General features: G+C 45.1%; 1 protein-coding gene across 1 annotated transcript in view; it reads right to left on the bottom strand.

Moving 5' to 3' along the window:
• LRP6 (LDL receptor related protein 6) overlaps nt 1–20,000 on the bottom strand; it is a 91,817-nt gene that overhangs the window by 27,902 nt on the left and 43,915 nt on the right. Inside the window, exons 4-8 of the mRNA XM_056517944.1 lie at nt 18,204–18,401; nt 10,073–10,269; nt 9,835–9,966; nt 6,161–6,557; nt 5,383–5,554 (exon numbers count right to left, since the gene is read on the bottom strand). Coding sequence (XP_056373919.1) covers nt 5,383–5,554; nt 6,161–6,557; nt 9,835–9,966; nt 10,073–10,269; nt 18,204–18,401 — 1,096 coding nt within the window. The remainder of the gene's footprint in view (nt 1–5,382; nt 5,555–6,160; nt 6,558–9,834; nt 9,967–10,072; nt 10,270–18,203; nt 18,402–20,000) is intronic.

The following is a 20,000-nucleotide window of genomic DNA, read 5'->3' as shown; positions in this document are numbered from 1 at the left end:
CAGTGTCCAGAGGTTATCATTGGCAAATAGACGTACGAGTGTTGCCAGCATTGCTGCAGAGGTTAGAGGGGAGGGGGTCAGCCTGTCAGTGCTCTGACCATACATGAGATTGGTCTGCATATTGACACACCTTCACCATATGGGATCAATAAAGTTATATTTCAATAGTTCACGAGATTCCAAAACTTTTTTTTTCCGTTTCCAATTGGAAAAATTGGAAAAAAGTGGATGATTTGAATTCATTCTGTTGTAATCTGAATTTTAAGAAGCTGCGACTGAACACTCATTCACTGGGCGATTCAGCACAAATCAGCGCAAATTCTTTTTTTATTGCACGTAAACATAATTCCAGAAACCATGTTTCCATACCGTAAAATTGGTGCTTTTATTCCCGCAATGAAGTTAGAGACAAATATCGTAACAGAATCTGCACCCAAAAAAATGCTGTCAAATCATGAACGTACAAGCTCCCACCCTTAGGTCAGGACTCTGTTTCAAACCTTTAGAAAGTATTTTATTTCACTGACAGCAAGCAGATGTCTTGAAGAAAGGGGAGGGAGAAGCAAAGTCTGTAGTACAGCAAATTAAATGCAACACAGACAGCGAGGAGTTAAACCTCTATAGCCCATTACAGCAGGATGCATAGGTGACATGACAGCAGTGACAGGGTTAAGAGGGCAGCGGTGATGTGCGGTTTTGCATTCGCCGCCCCTCCCACCCCCCCCCGCTGGTACGGTACAATGAAGAGGCGGCCATCTTTTCTTGGAGATTAATGTCACTGCTGTAGAGACAAGTCTGCTGCGAGCTGCCAGATAAAACGGGGAACAAAAGCGTCTTGTGAACCCCCCCGCTGAGGTCTATTAACCACCGCGGGCGGCTTTATCCGCATCTCAGGAACTGGCGCAGAACCCACAAAGCGACGGCCGGGACTTAGAAGCTGAGGAGAAATTATTAGAATACAAGGATACGTCGCCCGTGACTGACGGACGCAATTAACACCGAGCCCGGCCCGCGTCATTATCACAGCGAGGAACTGATGACGGGGAGAGGAGGGGGGGGGGGGGGGAGGCACAGATATATATAAGAGGCGGCAGAGGATCCCAGCTCAATAACCAGACACATTCATATAACTAAACGTCAAAACCTTCTACAAGAAGTTTCCCATATTTACACCCAGATAGGTAGTAAGAGGTAACACTGGGGGCTCAACACTGGGACCCCCAAAATATAGATCAAATACACCATGAGAGGAAAATATCAGAGGCTGAAAATCATACAAACTGAGGGTTTGTTACACTGTATCCAGTCTTGATAAGACTCTAATGTAAACACTTCATCAGCAGATAGTTTGTTACAGTGTATCAGTATGAACACTACAATCAAGACGGGGACGCATTGTATCAATATAAATACATCACGGAACAATATAAAGATATCACATTGTATCAATATAAAGAGATCACGGATCAATATAAAGAGATCACATTGTATCAATATAAATACATCACGGATCAATATAAATAGATCACATTGTATCAATATAAATACAACACAGATCAATATAAAGATATCACATTGTATCAATATAAATACATCACGGATCAATATAAAGAGATCACATTGTATCAATATAAATACATCACGGATCAATATAAAGATATCACATTGTATCAATATAAATACATCACGGAACAATATAAAGATATCACATTGTATCGATATAAATACAACACAGATCAATATAAAGAGATCACATTGTATCAATATAAATACATCACTGATCAATATAAAGAGATCACATTGTATCAATATAAAGATATCACATTGTATCAATATAAATACATCACGGATCAATATAAAGAGATCACATTGTATCGATATAAATACAACACAGATCAATATAAAAAGATCACATTGTATCAATATAAAGATATCACATTGTATCAATATAAATACATCACGGATAAATATAAAGAGATCACATTGTATCAATATAAAGATAGGACAGTTTGTTACATTGTCTTGATACAATGTGATATCTTTATTATTGATAAATGCATTATCTTCTTAATAGTCTGTACTTTGTAATTTCTTTATGATACAGTGAAAAACTATTAAAATGTGGATGCATTGTATAAATATAAGGATAATACATTGTATCAATCCCAAGGCCAATGTAATATCTTTACAATGATACAATGTGATATATTTTTATTGATACAAAGCTCCCTGTCTTAATAGTTTGTTACTGGGTAGTTTATATTGATACAGAGTAACAAACTATTAAGATGGCAATGCCTTGTATCAATATAAGAATATTACATTGAATCAAGAGTGGATACAACGTAACACTTTATATCGATACAATGCAATATCTTTATATAAATACAATGTATTCCTGTTTTAATCGTTTATTACATTGTAATGTCTTTATATTTATACAGCGTAACAGCCTATCAAAATTGGGATGCATTATAAGGATATTACATTGTATCACTATAAGGACATTACATTGTATCACTATAAGGATATTACATTGTATCACTATAAGGACATTACATTGTATCAATATAAGGATATTACATTGTATCGATATAAGGCTATTACATTGTATCAAGACTGGATAAAAGACGACAAACTGTAATACGCCGCTCAAAAAAATTAAGTGAACCCTAAGATACCACATCGTAGATCTGAATGAATGAACTAATCGCATGAAATCCTTTCGTCTTTACATAGCTGAATGCGCTGACAACAAAATCACAAAAATTATCAATGGAAATCAAATGTATCAACCCCTGGAGGTCTGGATATGGAGTCACTCAAAATCACAGAGGAAAACCTCACTACAGGCTGATCCAACTTTATGTAATGTCCTTAATACAAGTCCCAATGGGGCTCAGTAGTGTGTGTGGCCTCCACGTGCCCGTATGACCTCCCCGCCTGGGCATGCTCCTGATGAGGTGGAGGATGGTCTCCTGAGGGATGTCCTCCCAGACTTGGACTAAAGCATCCGCCCACTCCTGGACAGTCTGAGCACATCTGGGACGTCTCGCTCCATACACCACAATCAGATTCAGGGGAACGGGCGGCCAGTCCATAGCATCAATGCCTTCCTCTTGTAGGAACTGCTGACACACTCCAGCCACATGAGGTCTAGCATTGTCTTGTATTAGGAGGAACCCAACCGCTCTCACAAGGGGTCTGAGGGTCTCATCTCGGTACCTAATGGCAGTCAGGATACCTCTGGCAAGCACATGGAGGGCTGTGCGGCCCCCAAAGAAATGCCACCCCACACCATTACTGACCCACCGCCAAACCGGTCATGCTGGAGGATGTTGCAGGCAGCAGAACGTTCTTCACAGCGTCTCCAGACTCTGTCACGTCTGTCACATGTGCTCAGTGTGAACCTGCTTTCATCTGTGAAGAGCACAGGGCACCAGTGGGGAATTTGCCAATCTTGGTGTTCTCTGGTAAATGCCAAATGTCCTGCACGGTGTTGGGCTGTAAGCACAACCCCCACCTGTGGACATCGGGCCCTCATACCCCCCTCATGGAGTCTGTTTCTGACCGTTTGAGTGAACACATGCACATTTGTGGCCTGCTGGAGGTCATTTTGCAGGGCTCTGGCAGTGCTCCTCCTGCTCCTCCCATCACAAAGGCGGAGGTAGCGGTACTGCTGCTGGGTTGTTGCCCTCCTACGCCCTCCTCCATGTCTCCTGATGTACTGGCCTGTCTCCTGGTAGCGCCTCCATGCTCTGGACACTACGCTGACAGACACAGCAAACCTTCTTGCCACAGCTCGCATTGATGTGCCATCCTGGATGAGCTGCACTACCTGAGCCACTTGTGTGGGTTGTAGACTCAGTCTCATGATACCACTAGAGTGAAAGCACCGCCAGCATTCAAAAGTGACCAAAACATCAGCCAGGAAGCATAGGAACTGAGAAGTGGTCTGTGGTCACTGCCTGCAGAACCACTCCTTAATTGGGGGGGTGTCTTGCTAATTGCCTATAATTTCCACGTGTTGTCTGTTCCATGTGAAATTGATTGTCAATCAGTGTTCTTCCTGAGTGGACAGTGGGATTTCACACAAGTGTCAGTGACTTGGAGTTACATTGTGTTGGTTAAATGTATCTTTATATTGATACAGAGTGAACGATCATCAAGTCTGGGATGTTTTGCATCAATACAAAGATATTAAATTGTAACAAGACTGGACACAATGTAACAAGCTATGTAATACCTTTATATTGATACAATGCACCTCCCCCACCCATTTTGATAGTTTGCTACATTGTAATATCTCTATATTGATACAATGTAACAGCAGCAGTTGCTGATGTGGTTTATCTCATTGTCTACACTGGATACAGCTGTAACAAACCCTCAGCTGTGGGCTAAAACGTGGTACCACAACTTGTCACCTTCTGTTGCAAAACTACAATTCCTAGCATCCCCGGACAGCCTTCGGCTGTCCGGGCATGCTAGGAGTTGTAGTTTTGCAACAGCTGGAGGCCCCCTGGTTGGAATACACTGTATTAAAGGAGTACTCCGGTGGAAAACTTATTTTTTTTATTTAAATCAACTGGTGCCAAAAAGTTAAACAGATTTGTAAATTACTTCTATTAAAAAAAAATCTAAATCCTTCCAGTACTTATTAGCTGCTGAATACTACAGAGGAAATTCTTTTCTTTTTGGAACACAGTGCTCTCTGCTGTCCATTTTAGGAACTGTCCAGAGCAGCATATGTTTGCTATGGGGATTTTCTCCAACTCTGGACAGTTCCTTAAATGGACAGAGGTGTCAGCAGAGAGCACTGTGGTCATGATGTCAGCAGAGAGCTCTGTGTTCCAAAAAGAAAACAATTTCCTCTGTAGTATTCAGCAGCTAATAAGTACTGGAAGGATTAAGATTTTTTAATAGAAGTAATTTACAAATCTGTTTTACTTTCTGGCATCAGTTGATAAAAAAAATTAAAAATAAAAGTTTTCCCACCAGAGTACCCCTTTAATACAGTGTTTTCCAACCAGGGGGCCTCCAGCTGTTGCAAAACTATAGCTCCTAACATGCCCGGAGCGGGGATGCGAGGAATTGTAGTTTTGCAACAGAAGGTAAGTAGTTGATTTAAAAATAAATAAATAAATAAAATAAAAATGTTTTCCACCGGAGTACCCCTTTAAAGGTTTGTTACAATGTATCAGATCTAGTCAAACCACACTGATACTCATGCAGACGTGCTTACTAGCCAGGATATAATGTAACAAACCCTCAGCTGTGAGAAGTACTAGCGCAAATTTTCGGTCTCTCTAGGGAAACCATGATTAGTCTTTATTGACCGCAAGCAAAAATGTTACAAAACGGCGAGTAATTGCCTTGTACCTCTATTTTGTCGGTCTTGGCGTCCCCCCAGTATATTTTGCCTTCGGAGTAGTCCAGTGCGAGACCATTCGGCCACCCGAGAGACGTGTTCACCAGCACCACCCTATCGGTGCCGTCCATCGCCGCTCGCTCAATTTTCGGCATTTCCCCCCAGTCCGTCCAGTACATATAGCTGTAGAAATAAATGATTGCACTAATAAACATGAACTTCTAAATTAGTCTTAAAGGGGTACTCCGATGGAAAACGTTTTCTCGTATCAACTGGTGCCAGGAAGTTAAAAAAAACATTTGTAAATTACTTCCAGTATTTCTGAGCTGCTGTAAGCTCTACAGGAAGTTGTGTAGTTCTTTCCAGTCTGACCACAGAGCTCTCTGCTGACACCTCTGTCCGTGTCAGGAACGGTCCAGAGCAGGAGCAAATCCCCATAGCAAACCACTCCTACTCTGGACAGTTCCTAACACGGACAGAGGTGTCAGCAGAGAGCACTGTGGTCAGACTGTAAAGAACTACACAACTTCCTGCGTAGCATACAGCAGCTGATAAGTACTGGAAGAGTTAAGATTTTTAAATAGAAGTAATTTATGAATCTGTATAACTTTCTGGCAACAAGGAGAGTTAAAAAAAAAAATGAATTGGTTTTCCACCGGAGTACCCCTTTAACGCTTAATTTTCAGCCTCTGTACGGAATCTGTGATTATTCTTATTCACTGACAGCAAGCTGAATTGTCATTCACTGACAGCAAGCAGCAGCTGATATTACAACCCAATATAACGTACCCGTGTGTCGGATCGAGCACGATGGCCCTGGGCTCGTCCAGGTCTTCGGATATCAGAATCTTGCGCATGGTTCCGTTCAGCCGCGTCACTTCGATGCGGTCCGTCCCAGTGTCCGTCCAGTACAGGTTTCGCGCCACCCAGTCCACGGCGATACCGTCCGGATGAGATACCTGGGACACGACGATGAACTGACTGGAGGAGCCGTCTATCTGCGCCCGGCGGATGGCCCGCACCTCGTCGTCCGTCCAGTAGATGAAGCCGTCCACCGGGTCGTAGTCTATAGCGATGGCGTGGCGGATGTCGTCCAGCGGGAGGACAATGTCTGTGAAGTCCGGGGTGTCCAGGGAGATTCTCCGAAGGTCCGTCCGCCGGGCCAAGAGCAGCAACTCTGTCGCACCTGCACAAATAGGAAGAGTCATCAATAACCAATATGGCCGCTATTACAGCTCTCAAAGTAACTTTATCATATATTAAACTATTTGCCATTCAGGATCCAGGGAAAGCAGAGTGACACCAATGACTTTGTAATATTTCCCAGGTTTCATAGTAGAATCTGTTTAGTCTGAGACTCTTCTGGATTTAGGTCCACCCCCCCCCCCCCCCTCCTTACACAAACATGAGGCCCCGAGCAGGAGAATTCCTCAATGTTGACTTAAGGGCAGGGACGACATTCCAGGGCCAGACAAAGGAGCGAGCGAGACCTCGGCCGAGACAAGGCGCAAACTCCTGAGCGGGAGGGAACAGTTTGGTGATTGTGATGGAGCCTGAAACTACCAAAAAACGTATGACGCCGCTGCTGCCCCGTAGTAACCTGTCACTCTTTATGGCCCCGCTGACTAACAGTTTAAGCAGCTGCAGTTGCGTGACAGGAGCCAGACAAGAAGGCAGCGGGCAACACCTGTGCAGCGTTATGAGACGGCGAAACCCTGCGCCAAACCGGTGACCCCCTCCTCACCTCCAGCGAACGTCAACCGGGGCACAGAGTTATATCCTGTATTATTCTTCAGAGCTGCACTCACTATTCTGCTGGTGAGGTCACTGTGTACATACATTACATTACTTATCCTGTACTGATCCTGAGTTATATCCTGTATTATACTCCAGAGCTGCACTCACTATTCTGCTGGTGGGGTCACTGTGTATATACATTACATTACTTATCCTGTACTGATCCTCAGTTATATCCTGTATTATACCCCAGAGCTGTACTCACTATTCTGCTGGTGAGGTCACTGTGTACATACATTACATTACTTATCCTGTATTGATCCTGAGTTATATCCTAGATTATACTCCAGAGCTGCACTCACTATTCTGCTGGTGAGATCACTGTGTACATACATTACATTACTTATCCTGTACTGATCCTGAGTTATATCCTGTATTATACTCCAGAGCTGTACTCACTATTCTGCTGGTGAGGTCACTGTGTACATACATTACATTACTTATCCTGTATTGATCCTGAGTTATATCCTAGATTATACTCCAGAGCTGCACTCACTATTCTGCTGGTGAGATCACTGTGTACATACATTACATTACTTATCCTGTACTGATCCTGAGTTATATCCTGTATTATACTCCAGAGCTGTACTCACTGTTCTGCTGGTGAGGTCACTGTGTACATACATTACATTACTTATCCTGTACTGATCCTGGGTTATATCCTGTGTTATACTCCAGAGCTGTACTCACTATTCTGCTGGTGAGGTCACTGTGTACATACATTACATTACTGATCCTGTACTGATCCTGAGTTATATCCTGTATTATACTCCAGAGCTGCACTCACTATTCTGCTGGTGGGGTCACTGTGTACATACATTACATTACTTATCCTGTACTGATCTTGAGTTATATCCTGTATTATACTCCAGAGCTGTACTCACTATTCTGCTGGTGAGGTCACTGTATACATACATTACATTACTTATCCTGTACTGATCCTCAGTTATATCCTGTATTATACCCCAGAGCTGTACTCACTATTCTGCTGGTGAGGTCACTGTGTACATACATTACATTACTTATCCTGTATTGATCCTGAGTTATATCCTAGATTATACTCCAGAGCTGCACTCACTATTCTGCTGGTGAGATCACTGTGTACATACATTACATTACTTATCCTGTACTGATCCTGAGTTATATCCTGTATTATACTCCAGAGCTGTACTCACTGTTCTGCTGGTGGGATCACTGTGTACATACATTACATTACTTATCCTGTACTGATCCTGAGTTATATCCTGTATTATACTCCAGAGCTGTACTCACTATTCTGCTGGTGAGGTCACTGTGTACATACATTACATTACTTATCCTGTACTGATCCTGAGTTATATCCTGTATTATACTCCAGAGCTGTACTCACTATTCTGCTGGTGAGATCACTGTGTACATACATTACATTACTTATCCTGTACTGATCCTGAGTTATATCCTGTATTATACTCCAGAGCTGTACTCACTATTCTGCTGGTGAGATCACTGTGTACATACATTACATTACTTATCCTGTACTGATCCTGAGTTATATCCTGTATTATACTCCAGAGCTGTACTCACTATTCTGCTGGTGAGGTCACTGTGTACATACATTACATTACTTATCCTGTATTGATCCTGAGTTATATCCTAGATTATACTCCAGAGCTGCACTCACTATTCTGCTGGTGAGATCACTGTGTACATACATTACATTACTTATCCTGTACTGATCCTGAGTTATATCCTGTATTATACTCCAGAGCTGTACTCACTGTTCTGCTGGTGGGATCACTGTGTACATACATTACATTACTTATCCTGTACTGATCCTGAGTTATATCCTGTATTATACTCCAGAGCTGTACTCACTATTCTGCTGGTGAGGTCACTGTGTACATACATTACATTACTTATCCTGTACTGATCCTGAGTTATATCCTGTATTATACTCCAGAGCTGTACTCACTATTCTGCTGGTGAGATCACTGTGTACATACATTACATTACTTATCCTGTACTGATCCTGAGTTATATCCTGTATTATACTCCAGAGCTGTACTCACTATTCTGCTGGTGAGATCACTGTGTACATACATTACATTACTTATCCTGTACTGATCCTGAGTTATATCCTGTATTATACTCCAGAGCTGTACTCACTATTCTGCTGGTGAGATCACTGTGTACATACATACATTACTTATCCTGTATTGATCCTGAGTTATATCCTGTATTATACCCCAGAGCTGCACTCACTGTTCTGCCGGTGAGGTCACTGTGTACATACATTACATTACTTATCCTGTACTGATCCTAAGTTATATCCTGTATTATACTCCAGAGCTGTACTCACTATTCTGCTGGTGAGGTCACTGTGTACATACATTACATTACTTATCCTGTACTGATCCAGAGTTATATCCTATATTATACTTCAGAGCTGTACTCACTATTCTGCTGGTGAGATCACTGTGTACATACATTACATTACTTATCCTGTACTGATCCTGAGTTATATCCTGTATTACACTCCAGAGCTGCACTCACTATTCTGCTGGTGAGGTCACTGTGTACATACATTACATTACTTATCCTGTACTGATCCTGAGTTATATCCTGTATTATACTCTAGAGCTGCACTCACTATTCTGCTGGTGAGGTCACTTTGTACAGATACTCACCATGTAAACAAGTCTTCCCATCATCCTGGAGTCTCACTCCCGTCGGACACGCGCACTGATAAAATGGTTTCACCGGTGACATGAGGCAGAGGTGGGAGCAGCCGCCATTGTGTCCTGCACATGGATTTGTAGCTGTCGGAGGGAAGAATAGAAAGTTAGTAAATATAAAGCTGTCCGTTCCTCCCCTCCCCCATGCTTTACACTGCAGCTCATTACACAAGGAGTATCCGGTACTGACCATTTGGCTGCCTCAGTTGGCTGAAGACGTGGATGTCCATGGGGGAGAAGATGTTGCTGTCCACCTCCCGGCGCTCTTCCCCCGTGTACTTGTTACACGCCAGAATCGACCTCGTGTTCCAGTCCGTCCAGTATATCGTGTCACCAAAAAGAGTGAGGGCGAAGGGGTGCGGGAGGGATCCCTTAACCACAGTTTGTCTGGGGAAAAAAAAATAATAATAATTCTATTTTGAGATATATATATATATATATATATATATATATATATATATATATATATATACTATACATACATGAATATAAATATATATGAATATAAATAAATATAATTACATTTGAGTAGCCGTATTAGTCCAGATATAGATATATAAATAAATAAAATAAAAATATATAAATAAATTTTAAAAAAAATTATAATATATATATATATATATATATATATATATATCCAACTATCTATCTTCAGGACATGGGGTGCAGGTTGAATGTGAAATCCTACATCAGGGATTGCAAAACTATAACTCCCAGCATGCCGCCAGTTGTGTTTTGGCAACAGCTTAAAAAGCCCCAGGTTGGAAATCACTGACCTACAAACTGAGCAAGTGATCAGGGCATGCTGGGAGTTGTAGTATTGCAACAGCTGGAGGGCCCCAGGTTGTAGATCACTGCACTATAAATTGAGCAAGATACCAGATAAATTGCAAACCTACAACTCCCAGCATGCCCGGACAGCCGAAGGCTGTCCGGGCATGCTGGGAGTTGTAGTTTTGCAACAGCTGGAGGCACATTTGTTGGGAAACATTGACCTAAGGAATTACCCTTCGCTCTACATGCTGGTGCTTCCAGCTATTGCAAAACTACAACCCCCAGCATGCCCGGACAGCCTTTGGCATTGATAAATAGAAGTGATACATATATTTGTTTAGAGGAGTGTTTCTCAACCAGGGTGCCTCCAGCTGTTGCAAAACTACAACTCCCAGCATGCCCGGACAGCCTAATAATAGTCTGATAATCAGCAGGTTGGCGATCACTGCGGCTCCGGCGGATGCAGAGGTGGGGCCCTAAATACATCAGCACTAGGGGCCCCTATTGATTTATAAGCCTTCTCTACCTCTATACCCCCCAAATCACCACTTATGGGGTTACCCAGATGGTGGTCTGGAGTATAACATTCGCCACCTCGGCGCGGACATTGCACCACAACAATGTTGAGCGGCGGCGCGGTGGTTCCATGCGCAGTCCTGGGTCACAAGGATTCCTTTATGTAATCAGCCCGAGGAGGCAGCGAAAACAAAGGAGACTTTATGGAAAAAGAAATCATGGAAAGTACAAGTGCGGCCGCCGCTTCCTGCCAAGGAGGAGGAGGGGGAGGAATCAGCAGAGTAATCAGGGAGCGATGAGGAACACATCCCCTGAGGTGAGCGGGCGGCGGAGGAAACAGGTCGGACCCCCGGCACCGCCGCGTCGCCCTCCTCCTCGCAGCTGGAACCGTTTGGTTCCTACAAATAATACAAATTTAGGTTCAACTACCCCCTGGGAAGGACAAAGGGGGGGTTAAAAGCATAGGAAGGGCAGATGCTGTTAACCACCGCTGTGCTGGACAGAAACCTATGGGGCCTCCAGACTACAACTCCATCATCCTATGCTTGGAGCTCTACAAAGAGAGAACCATCTGCTCTACGGCTTTAAGGAAGTTGTCCCAGATTACAAAAAAAGTTAAATTATTTTTTTTTGCGCAAAAACAGCGCCACTACTGTCTGCAGGTTATGCGTGGTACTGCAGCTCAGCCCCATTCACCTGGGCTGCAATACCAGACAAGACCTGCAAACAGGAGTGGCGTTTATCTAATCCTGGACAACCACTTTAGCGTTAAAAAAAACTACAACTATCCTTATAAACTTAATAAAACTATAATGTTGCAAGACTACAACCCCCATCATGTCCCGACGAAACTACAATGAGGCAGAAAAAAATTACAACCTTCACAGATGTTGCAAAACTACAAATCCAATCGTGGCTGCCGATGGGAGTTGTAGTTTTGCAATTTCCTCTCTTGACCTTCAATTTGTAGCTGTCAGGATATGGTGAGAGTTGTAGCATCTTAACCAGGGGTGACACAGGTTAGGGACCACCCAATTTAGAGTGTTTCCCAACCAGGGTGTCTCTAGCTGTTGCAAAACTACAACTCCCAGCATGCCAAGATTGTTTAATGGGAGAGGATCCGCCCGACCAATCTACAACAAGTACACACACAGTAGTTTGATGGGAGAAGATCCGCCCTGACCAATCTACAACAAGTACACACACAGTAGTTTGATGGGAGAAGATCCGCCCTGACCAATCTACAACAAGTACAAGTTGTTTGTTTGATGGGAAAGGATTCACCCATGACCAATCTACAACAAGTACAAACAGTAGTTTGATGGGAGAGGATCCGCCCAGACCAATCTACAACAAATACAAGTAGTTTGATGGGTGAGGATCCGCTACACTGTTGTTGTACTTGCTGTAGATTGGTCAGAGCGAATCCTCTTGCAGCAAAAAATAAAAAATGATCAGTTAAAATGCCCAATGATTATGGCACCGTTTCCCAACCAGGGTGTCTTCAGCAAAACTAAAACTCCCAGCATGCCAACTTGTTGTAGATTGTTTAATGGGAGAGGATCCGCCCAACCAATCTACAACAAGTACAAGTTGTTTGTTTGATGGGAAAGGATTCGCCCCCGACCAATCTACAACAAGTACACACAGTAGTTTGCTGGAAGAAGATCCGCCCAGACCAATCTACAACAAATACAAGTAGTTTGATGGGAGAGGATCCGCTACACTGTTGTTGTACTTGCTGTAGATTGGTCAGAGCGAATCCTCTCACAGCAAAAAATAAAAAATGATCAGTTAAAATGCCCAATGATTATGGCACCGTTTCCCAACCAGGGTGCCTTCGGCAAAACTACAACTCCCACCATTCCCGGACAGCCTTTGGCTTCATCATTTGCTACAATGTATCAGCCAGCGCAGGTGAAAATTACATTTCCCTGGTCAAAGCTTACTGGGAATTGTAATTGTGGAGGGCAACAGGATGGAAATCTGCAGAAACTGTACAGATCTGTGGCATAAATTTTGCAGAACTACAACTCCCATCATGTCCAGACATATCTACAACTCTGATACCTTGATGGAGGGTTCTGCAACAGCTTGAGCACCATATGTTAAGGAATATTCATTTAACCAAGTACAATGTATCAATCTATACTATCCTGAAAGATTGTTACAATGTATCAGTGCAGGTATAAAAGGTCTAGAGCAGTGGTCTTCAACCTGCGGACCTCCAGATGTTGCAAAACTACAACTCCCAGCATCCCCGGACAGCCGTTGGCTGTCCGGGCATGCTGGGAATTGTAGTTTTGCAACATCTGGGGTTCCGCAAGTTGGAGACCACTGGTCTAGAGCCTGGAGTATTGTCCAGACTGGATACAATTGTAACAAGTATTGGGTCCGTACTATAACTTTACTGGATGTATAACAAAAATGTTTCTTCACTGACAGCAAGCAGAGATCATGAAAATGGTTGAGTTATAGCAAACATTTTATTATACAATTAATGGTTTGTGTAGGTGTGAAGTTTTTATTTGCTGAGGTGACAGGATGGGGACTGAGCGGCAAGACGTGCGGCGAAAACACCAAACACCCACACAAGCGCCGGCACAGATGGAGAGCAGCAGCCGCCGCCGGCACATTTGCTTTCGGTTACGTCTTGGAAGCTCGTCCTGGCTTTTCCTCCTTTTCCTTAGCTGGTGAAGGAATTCACCGAGCCAAAGGAAAAAGTCCAAGAAAGCTGGCGGCAACTTAAGATGATGAGCTGGCGCGGCCCCCGCAATGAGATGTGGCGATGGCTGCAGCGAGCACGAGCTTGTATAATCTGTGCTGACAGGAGCCAGGGCGAGCGCGTCCCCCCACCACCACGAGCCAGGGCGAGCACATCCCCCCCCCCCCACCACCACCACCACAAGGAGCCAGGGAGAGCGCGTCCCCCCGCACAAAAAGCCAGGGAGAGCGCGTCCCCCCCGCACAAGGAGCCAGGGCCTGCCCGCCCCCCCACACAGAGCCAGGATGAGGGGTCACACACACACACACACACACACACACACACACACACACACACACACAAGAAGCGAGCGCGCCCCCCCACCCCACACACAAGGAGCGAGCGCGTCCCCCCCCCACACACAAGGAGCGAGCACGTCGTCCCCCCCACACACACAAGGAGCGAGCGCGTCCCCCCCCCACACACACAAGGAGCGAGCGCGTCCCCCCCCCCCCCCCCCACACACACACACGGAGAAAGCGCGTCCCCCCCCACACACACAAGGAGCGAGCGCGTCCCCCCCCACACACACAAGGAGCGAGCGCGTCCCCCCCCACACACACACACACAAGGAGCGAGCGCGTCCCCCCCCCCCCACACACACAAGGAGCGAGCGCGTCCCCCCCCACACACACACACACAAGGAGCGAGCGCGTCCCCCCCCCCCACACACACAAGGAGCGAGCGCGTCCCCCCCCCCACACACACAAGGAGCGAGCGCGTCCCCCCCCACACACACACGGAGCGAGCGCGTCCCCCCCCCCAACCACAAGGAGCGAGCGCGTTCCCCCCCCACACACACAAGGAGCGAGCGCGTCCCCCCCCCACACACACAAGGAGCGAGCGCGTCCCCCCCCACACACACACACAAGGAGCGAGCGCGTCCCCCCCCACACACACACACAAGGAGCGAGCGCGTCCCCCCCCCCACACACACACACACAAGGAGCGAGCGCATCCCCCCCCCCACACGGAGCGAGCGCGTCCCCCCCCCCCCCCCCCACACACACACACACACACACACACACACACACACACACACACACGGAGCGAGCGCGTCCCCCCCACACACACACACACACAAGGAGCGAGCGCATCCCCCCCCCCCCACACGGAGCGAGCGCGTCCCCCCCCACACACACACACACACACACACACACACACACACACACGGAGCGAGCGCGTCCCCCCCACACACACAAGGAGCGAGCGCGTCCCCCCCCCCCCCCCCACACACACACACAAGGAGCCAGCGCGCCCCTCCCACAAGGAGCAAGCGCGTCCCCCTGCCCTACAAGGAGCCAGGGCAAGCGCATTCCCCCCACAAGGAGCCAGGGCAAGCGCATCCCCCCCACAAGGAGCCAGGGCACATTGACCTGACAACTGGAGGAGGCGGAAGCGCTAAACATAAACTTAATGGTGAGCCCCAATAACACAATGTATACAGTTTGCCGTAATGGGGGAACGATGGGTACAACAGGAACCAGATTATCAGGACTAAAATGCTATGCGACTAATAAGGGGAACTCCGCTGGAAAACATTTTTTTTTCCAAATCAACTGGTGCCAGAAAGATGAACAGATTTGTAAATCACTTCTATTTAAAAATCTTAAACTTTCCAGTACTTATCAGCTGCTGTATGCTCCGGAGGAAGTGCTTTTCTTTTTGAATTTCCTTGTTGTCTGACCACAGTGCTCTCTGCTGACACCACTGTCCATGTCAGGAGCAAATCCCCATAGCAAACCTCTCCTGCTCTGGACAGTTCCTGACATGGTCAGAGGTGTCAGCAGAGAGCACTGTGGTCAGACAGAAAGGAAATTTAAAAAAAAGAACTTCCCCTGTAGTATTCAGTAGCTAATAAGTACTAGAAGGCTTAAGATTTTTAAATAGAAGTAATTTACAAATCTGTTTAACTTTCTGGCACCAGTTGATTTAAAAAATAAAACAATAAATTTATCCCTTTAATATACTTGCTTCCCATTCCTCACCATTTTCAAAATATCTGCTTGCTGCGAGTGAGTGGACACTCCTATAGCTGTGATGTAAACAAAGGCTTCCAGCACTTAACAGCTGAAGAGTTTGTGGCTGCGAATATAGATCAGTGCAGGACAAGAGTGAATAGTACTGATGCTGCGTTATAGAAATGTCTACACCGATACATTGTAACAAACCCTCCGATATAAAACTAGATAAGAAAATGTTTTTATGTGACAAAGTGACCAACCCACAGATTTGGTTAGAAAAGGTATTAAGCAGCTGATGACCTTAAAGGGGTGCTCTGCCCTTAGACATCTTTTGGATAGGGGATAAGATGTCCGATTGCGGGGGTCCTGCCGCTGGGGACCCCCGCGATCTCTGCTACGGCACCCCAGTAATCCTGCATACAGCTCGGTGACTCCATACACTTGCATTGAGGGGGCATAGCCCGCGATATCACAAGTAAAGATGAGCAGCAGGAGCCATATTCGAATTTGAGATATTTCACGAATATATTGACAATTATTCGTCCTATGTTCGCGAAATTCGCATATTCGCTATGTTCATTCACTTTTTCCATGCAAAACTTCACACGAGTTGTAGTTTTGCAACATCTGGAGGGCCACATGTTTGAAGACCACTGGTTTAGAGCGTCGGGTGCAACAACAGAGGCTCGTGACTGGTGTTGAGCACGAATATTCGTAATGTGAATTTTTATGGCGAATATCAGGACTTTGCGATTTTGCGAATATTTGGAATATATTTCTATATATTCGTAATGACGAATATATATTGACGAATATAAATTTTTATGCTAATTTTAATGTGCATTTTGTCGCTGCACCCGACTCTCTAAACCAGTGGTCTTCAAACCTGCGGCCCTCCAGATGTTGCAAAACTACAACTCGTGTGAAGTTTCGCATGGAAAAAGTGAATGAACATGGTGAATATGCGAATATCGCAAACATAGGACGAATAATTGTCAATATATTTGCGAAATATCGCAAATTCGAATATGGCTCCTGCTGCTCATCTTTACGCGTGACATCGCGGCGATGCCCTCTCAATGTAAGTCTAAGGAGTCACCGAGCTTTCGGCCCCGCATCGCCAGGCATTAAAATTTGCATAAAAATTGCATGAAAAAAAAAAAGAAAAGAAATATCTGTCATTACGAATATATAGCACTATATTCCAAATATTCGCAAAATCGCAAAGTCCAGATATTCACGATAAAAATTCACATTACGAATATTCGTGCTCAACACGAGCCTCTGTCGCTGCACCCAACGCTCTAAACCAGTGGTCTTCAAACATGCGGCCCTCCAGATGTTGCAAAACTACAACTCCCAGCATGCCCGGACAGCCGTTGGCTGTCCGGGCATGCTGGGAGTTGTAGTTTTGCAACATCTGGGGGGCTGCAGGTTGGAGACCACTACTCTAAACGAACGCCGGGTGCAGCAGAGAGATCGCGGTGGGCACTCATCCCTGCTTTCAGACATCTTAACACCTATCCTTTGGGGGCGGAGGACCCCTTTAATGCAGTGTAACAATACTGATCAGTCCTGGGTGCAGGACAAGAGAGATTGGTAGTGTCAAAACTGTCTACACCGATACACTGTAGCAAACCCTCAGATATAAGCCTAGATTAGAAAAAAAGGTTTCTATTAGAGATGAGCGAACGTACAGTAAATTCGATTCGTCACGAACTTCTCGGCTCGGCAGTTGATGACTTATCCTGAGTAAATTAGTTCAGCTTTCCGGTGCTCCGGTGGGCTGGAAAAGGTGGATACATTCCTATGAAAGAGTCTCCTAGGACTGTATCCACCTTTTCCAGCCCACCGGAACACCTGAAAGCTGAACTAATTTATACAGGAAAAGTCATCAACTGCCGAGCCGAGAAGTTCGTGACGAATCGAATTTACTGTAAGTTCGCTCATCTCTAGTTTCTAGCATGAATCAGCTGACGAGCTTTTCGTAGTGTAACTGAAACATTGTAACAAACCCTCAGATATAGGAGCAGAACGAGGTTTTAGCCTCTCAGGACAAGGGGGGGGGGGGGGGGGGGGGGGTTCTTGCTGAGGAACAGATGCAAAGTACACAAAAAGGAAGCGGAGGGACATTGTTGTTGGTTGTACTGGATGCCAAATACTAAACATGATGGGAGTTGTAGTCTTGCTGGAGAAGTAATGGTTTACAGGCCGCATTCACCAGAATCTGCAGATTTCCAACCATGTACGGTGCAGGTAACTCTCCTGCCCTCTGCTGGAAGGGAAAAAGTAGGTGCACTTACCTAAAGGTGCCATCCAGATTGGACTTGTGGATGAAGCTGAGTTTAGCGTCGGCCCAGTAAAGCTTCTGCTCCTCGTAGTCCAGCGTCAGCCCATTGGGCCAGTAAATGTCGGAGTCTATGATGACGGAGCGCAGGGAGCCGTCCATTCCCGCACGCTCTATCTTTGGCACTTCGCCCCAGTCCGTCCAGTACATATAGCTGCGGAAAGATAAAAAAGGGACACGTGAGTATGAACGAACAACCACTCTCATCGTCCTCTAATCTGACCCCACCAAACGTTTATCATTCCAACATAAATGGGTCTTAAAAACACTGTGAAACTTTTGAAAAAACACACAAGCAGGAAACTACTTGTACTTGTTGTAGATTGGGAGAAGATCCGCCCGACCAATCTACAACAAGTACAAACAGTTGTTTGCCGAGCTGCTGGGAGAAGATCCGCCCAACCAATCTACAACAAGTACAAACAGTTGTTTGCCGAGCTGCTGGGAGAAGATCCGCCCAACCAATCTACAACAAGTACAAACAGTTGTTAGCCGAGCTGCTGGGAGAAGATCCGCCCGACCAATCTACAACAAGTACAAACAGTTGTTTGCCGAGCTGCTGGAAAAAGATCCGCCCCGACCAACCTACAACAAGTACAAACAGTTGTTTGCCGAGCTGCTGGAAGAAGATCCGCCCCGACCAACCTACAACAAGTACAAACAGTTGTTTGCCGAGCTGCTGGAAGAAGATCCGCCCCGACCAACCTACAACAAGTACAAACAGTTGTTTGCCGAGCTGCTGGAAGAAGATCCGCCCGACCAATCTTCAACAAGTACAAATACAGTAGTTTGTTTGATGGGGAAGGATCAGCTCTGACCAATCTAGAAAAAGTTCAAAAAGTAGTTTTCTGCAAAAAGTAATCTACAATCTACAAGAAGTAAAATTTTATTTGTTAGACGAAAGGATCCACTACGTTGTTGTACTTGTAGATTGTACTATGTGATGGGATATACAGACATGGCCGTAAATTTTGGCCCCACTGGAATTTTTCTATAAAATGAAGTATTCCTCACAGGAAAGGATTGCAGTAACACATATTTTGCTATACACATGTTTATTCCCTTTGTGTGTATTGGAACTAAACCAAAAAAGGAGGAAAAAAAGCAAATTGGACATAATGTCCCCAAACTCCCAAAATGGGCTGGACAAAATTATTGGCTCCTTTCATAATTGTGGATAAATAAGATTGTTTCCAGCATGTGATGTTCCTTTATACTCACCTGGGGCAAGTAACAGGTGTGGGCAATATAAAAATCACACCTGACAGCAGATAAAAAGGAGAGAAGTTCACTTAGTCTTTGCATTGTGTGTCTGTGTGTGCCACACTAAGCATGGACAACAGAAAGAGGAGAAGAGAACAGAAAGAGAAGAAGAGAACAGAAAGAGGAGAAGAGAACAGAAAGAGGAGAAGAGAACAGAAAGAGGAGGAGAGAACAGAAAGAGGAGGAGAAGAGAACAGAAAGAGGAGAAGAGAACTGTCTGAGGACTTGGGAACCAAAATTGTGGAAAATATCAACAATCTCCAGGTTACACGTCCATCTCCAGAGATCTAGATTTGTCTTTGTCCACAGTGCGCAACATTATCAAGAAGTTTACACCCCATGGCCCTGTAGATAATCTCCCTGGGTGTGGACGGAAGAGAAAAACTGATGAAAGGTGTCACTGCAGGATAGTCCGGATGGTGGATAAGCAGCCCCAAACAAGTTCCAAAGATATTCAAGCTGTCCTGCAGTCTCAGGGAGCATCAGTGTC

The sequence above is a fragment of the Hyla sarda genome, chromosome 4 (assembly GCF_029499605.1).
Source record: "Hyla sarda isolate aHylSar1 chromosome 4, aHylSar1.hap1, whole genome shotgun sequence".
Lineage (NCBI taxonomy): Eukaryota > Metazoa > Chordata > Amphibia > Anura > Hylidae > Hyla > Hyla sarda.
The sequence above is the reverse complement of the archived record's forward strand: the minus strand, read 5'-3'. Positions and strand labels throughout refer to the sequence as shown.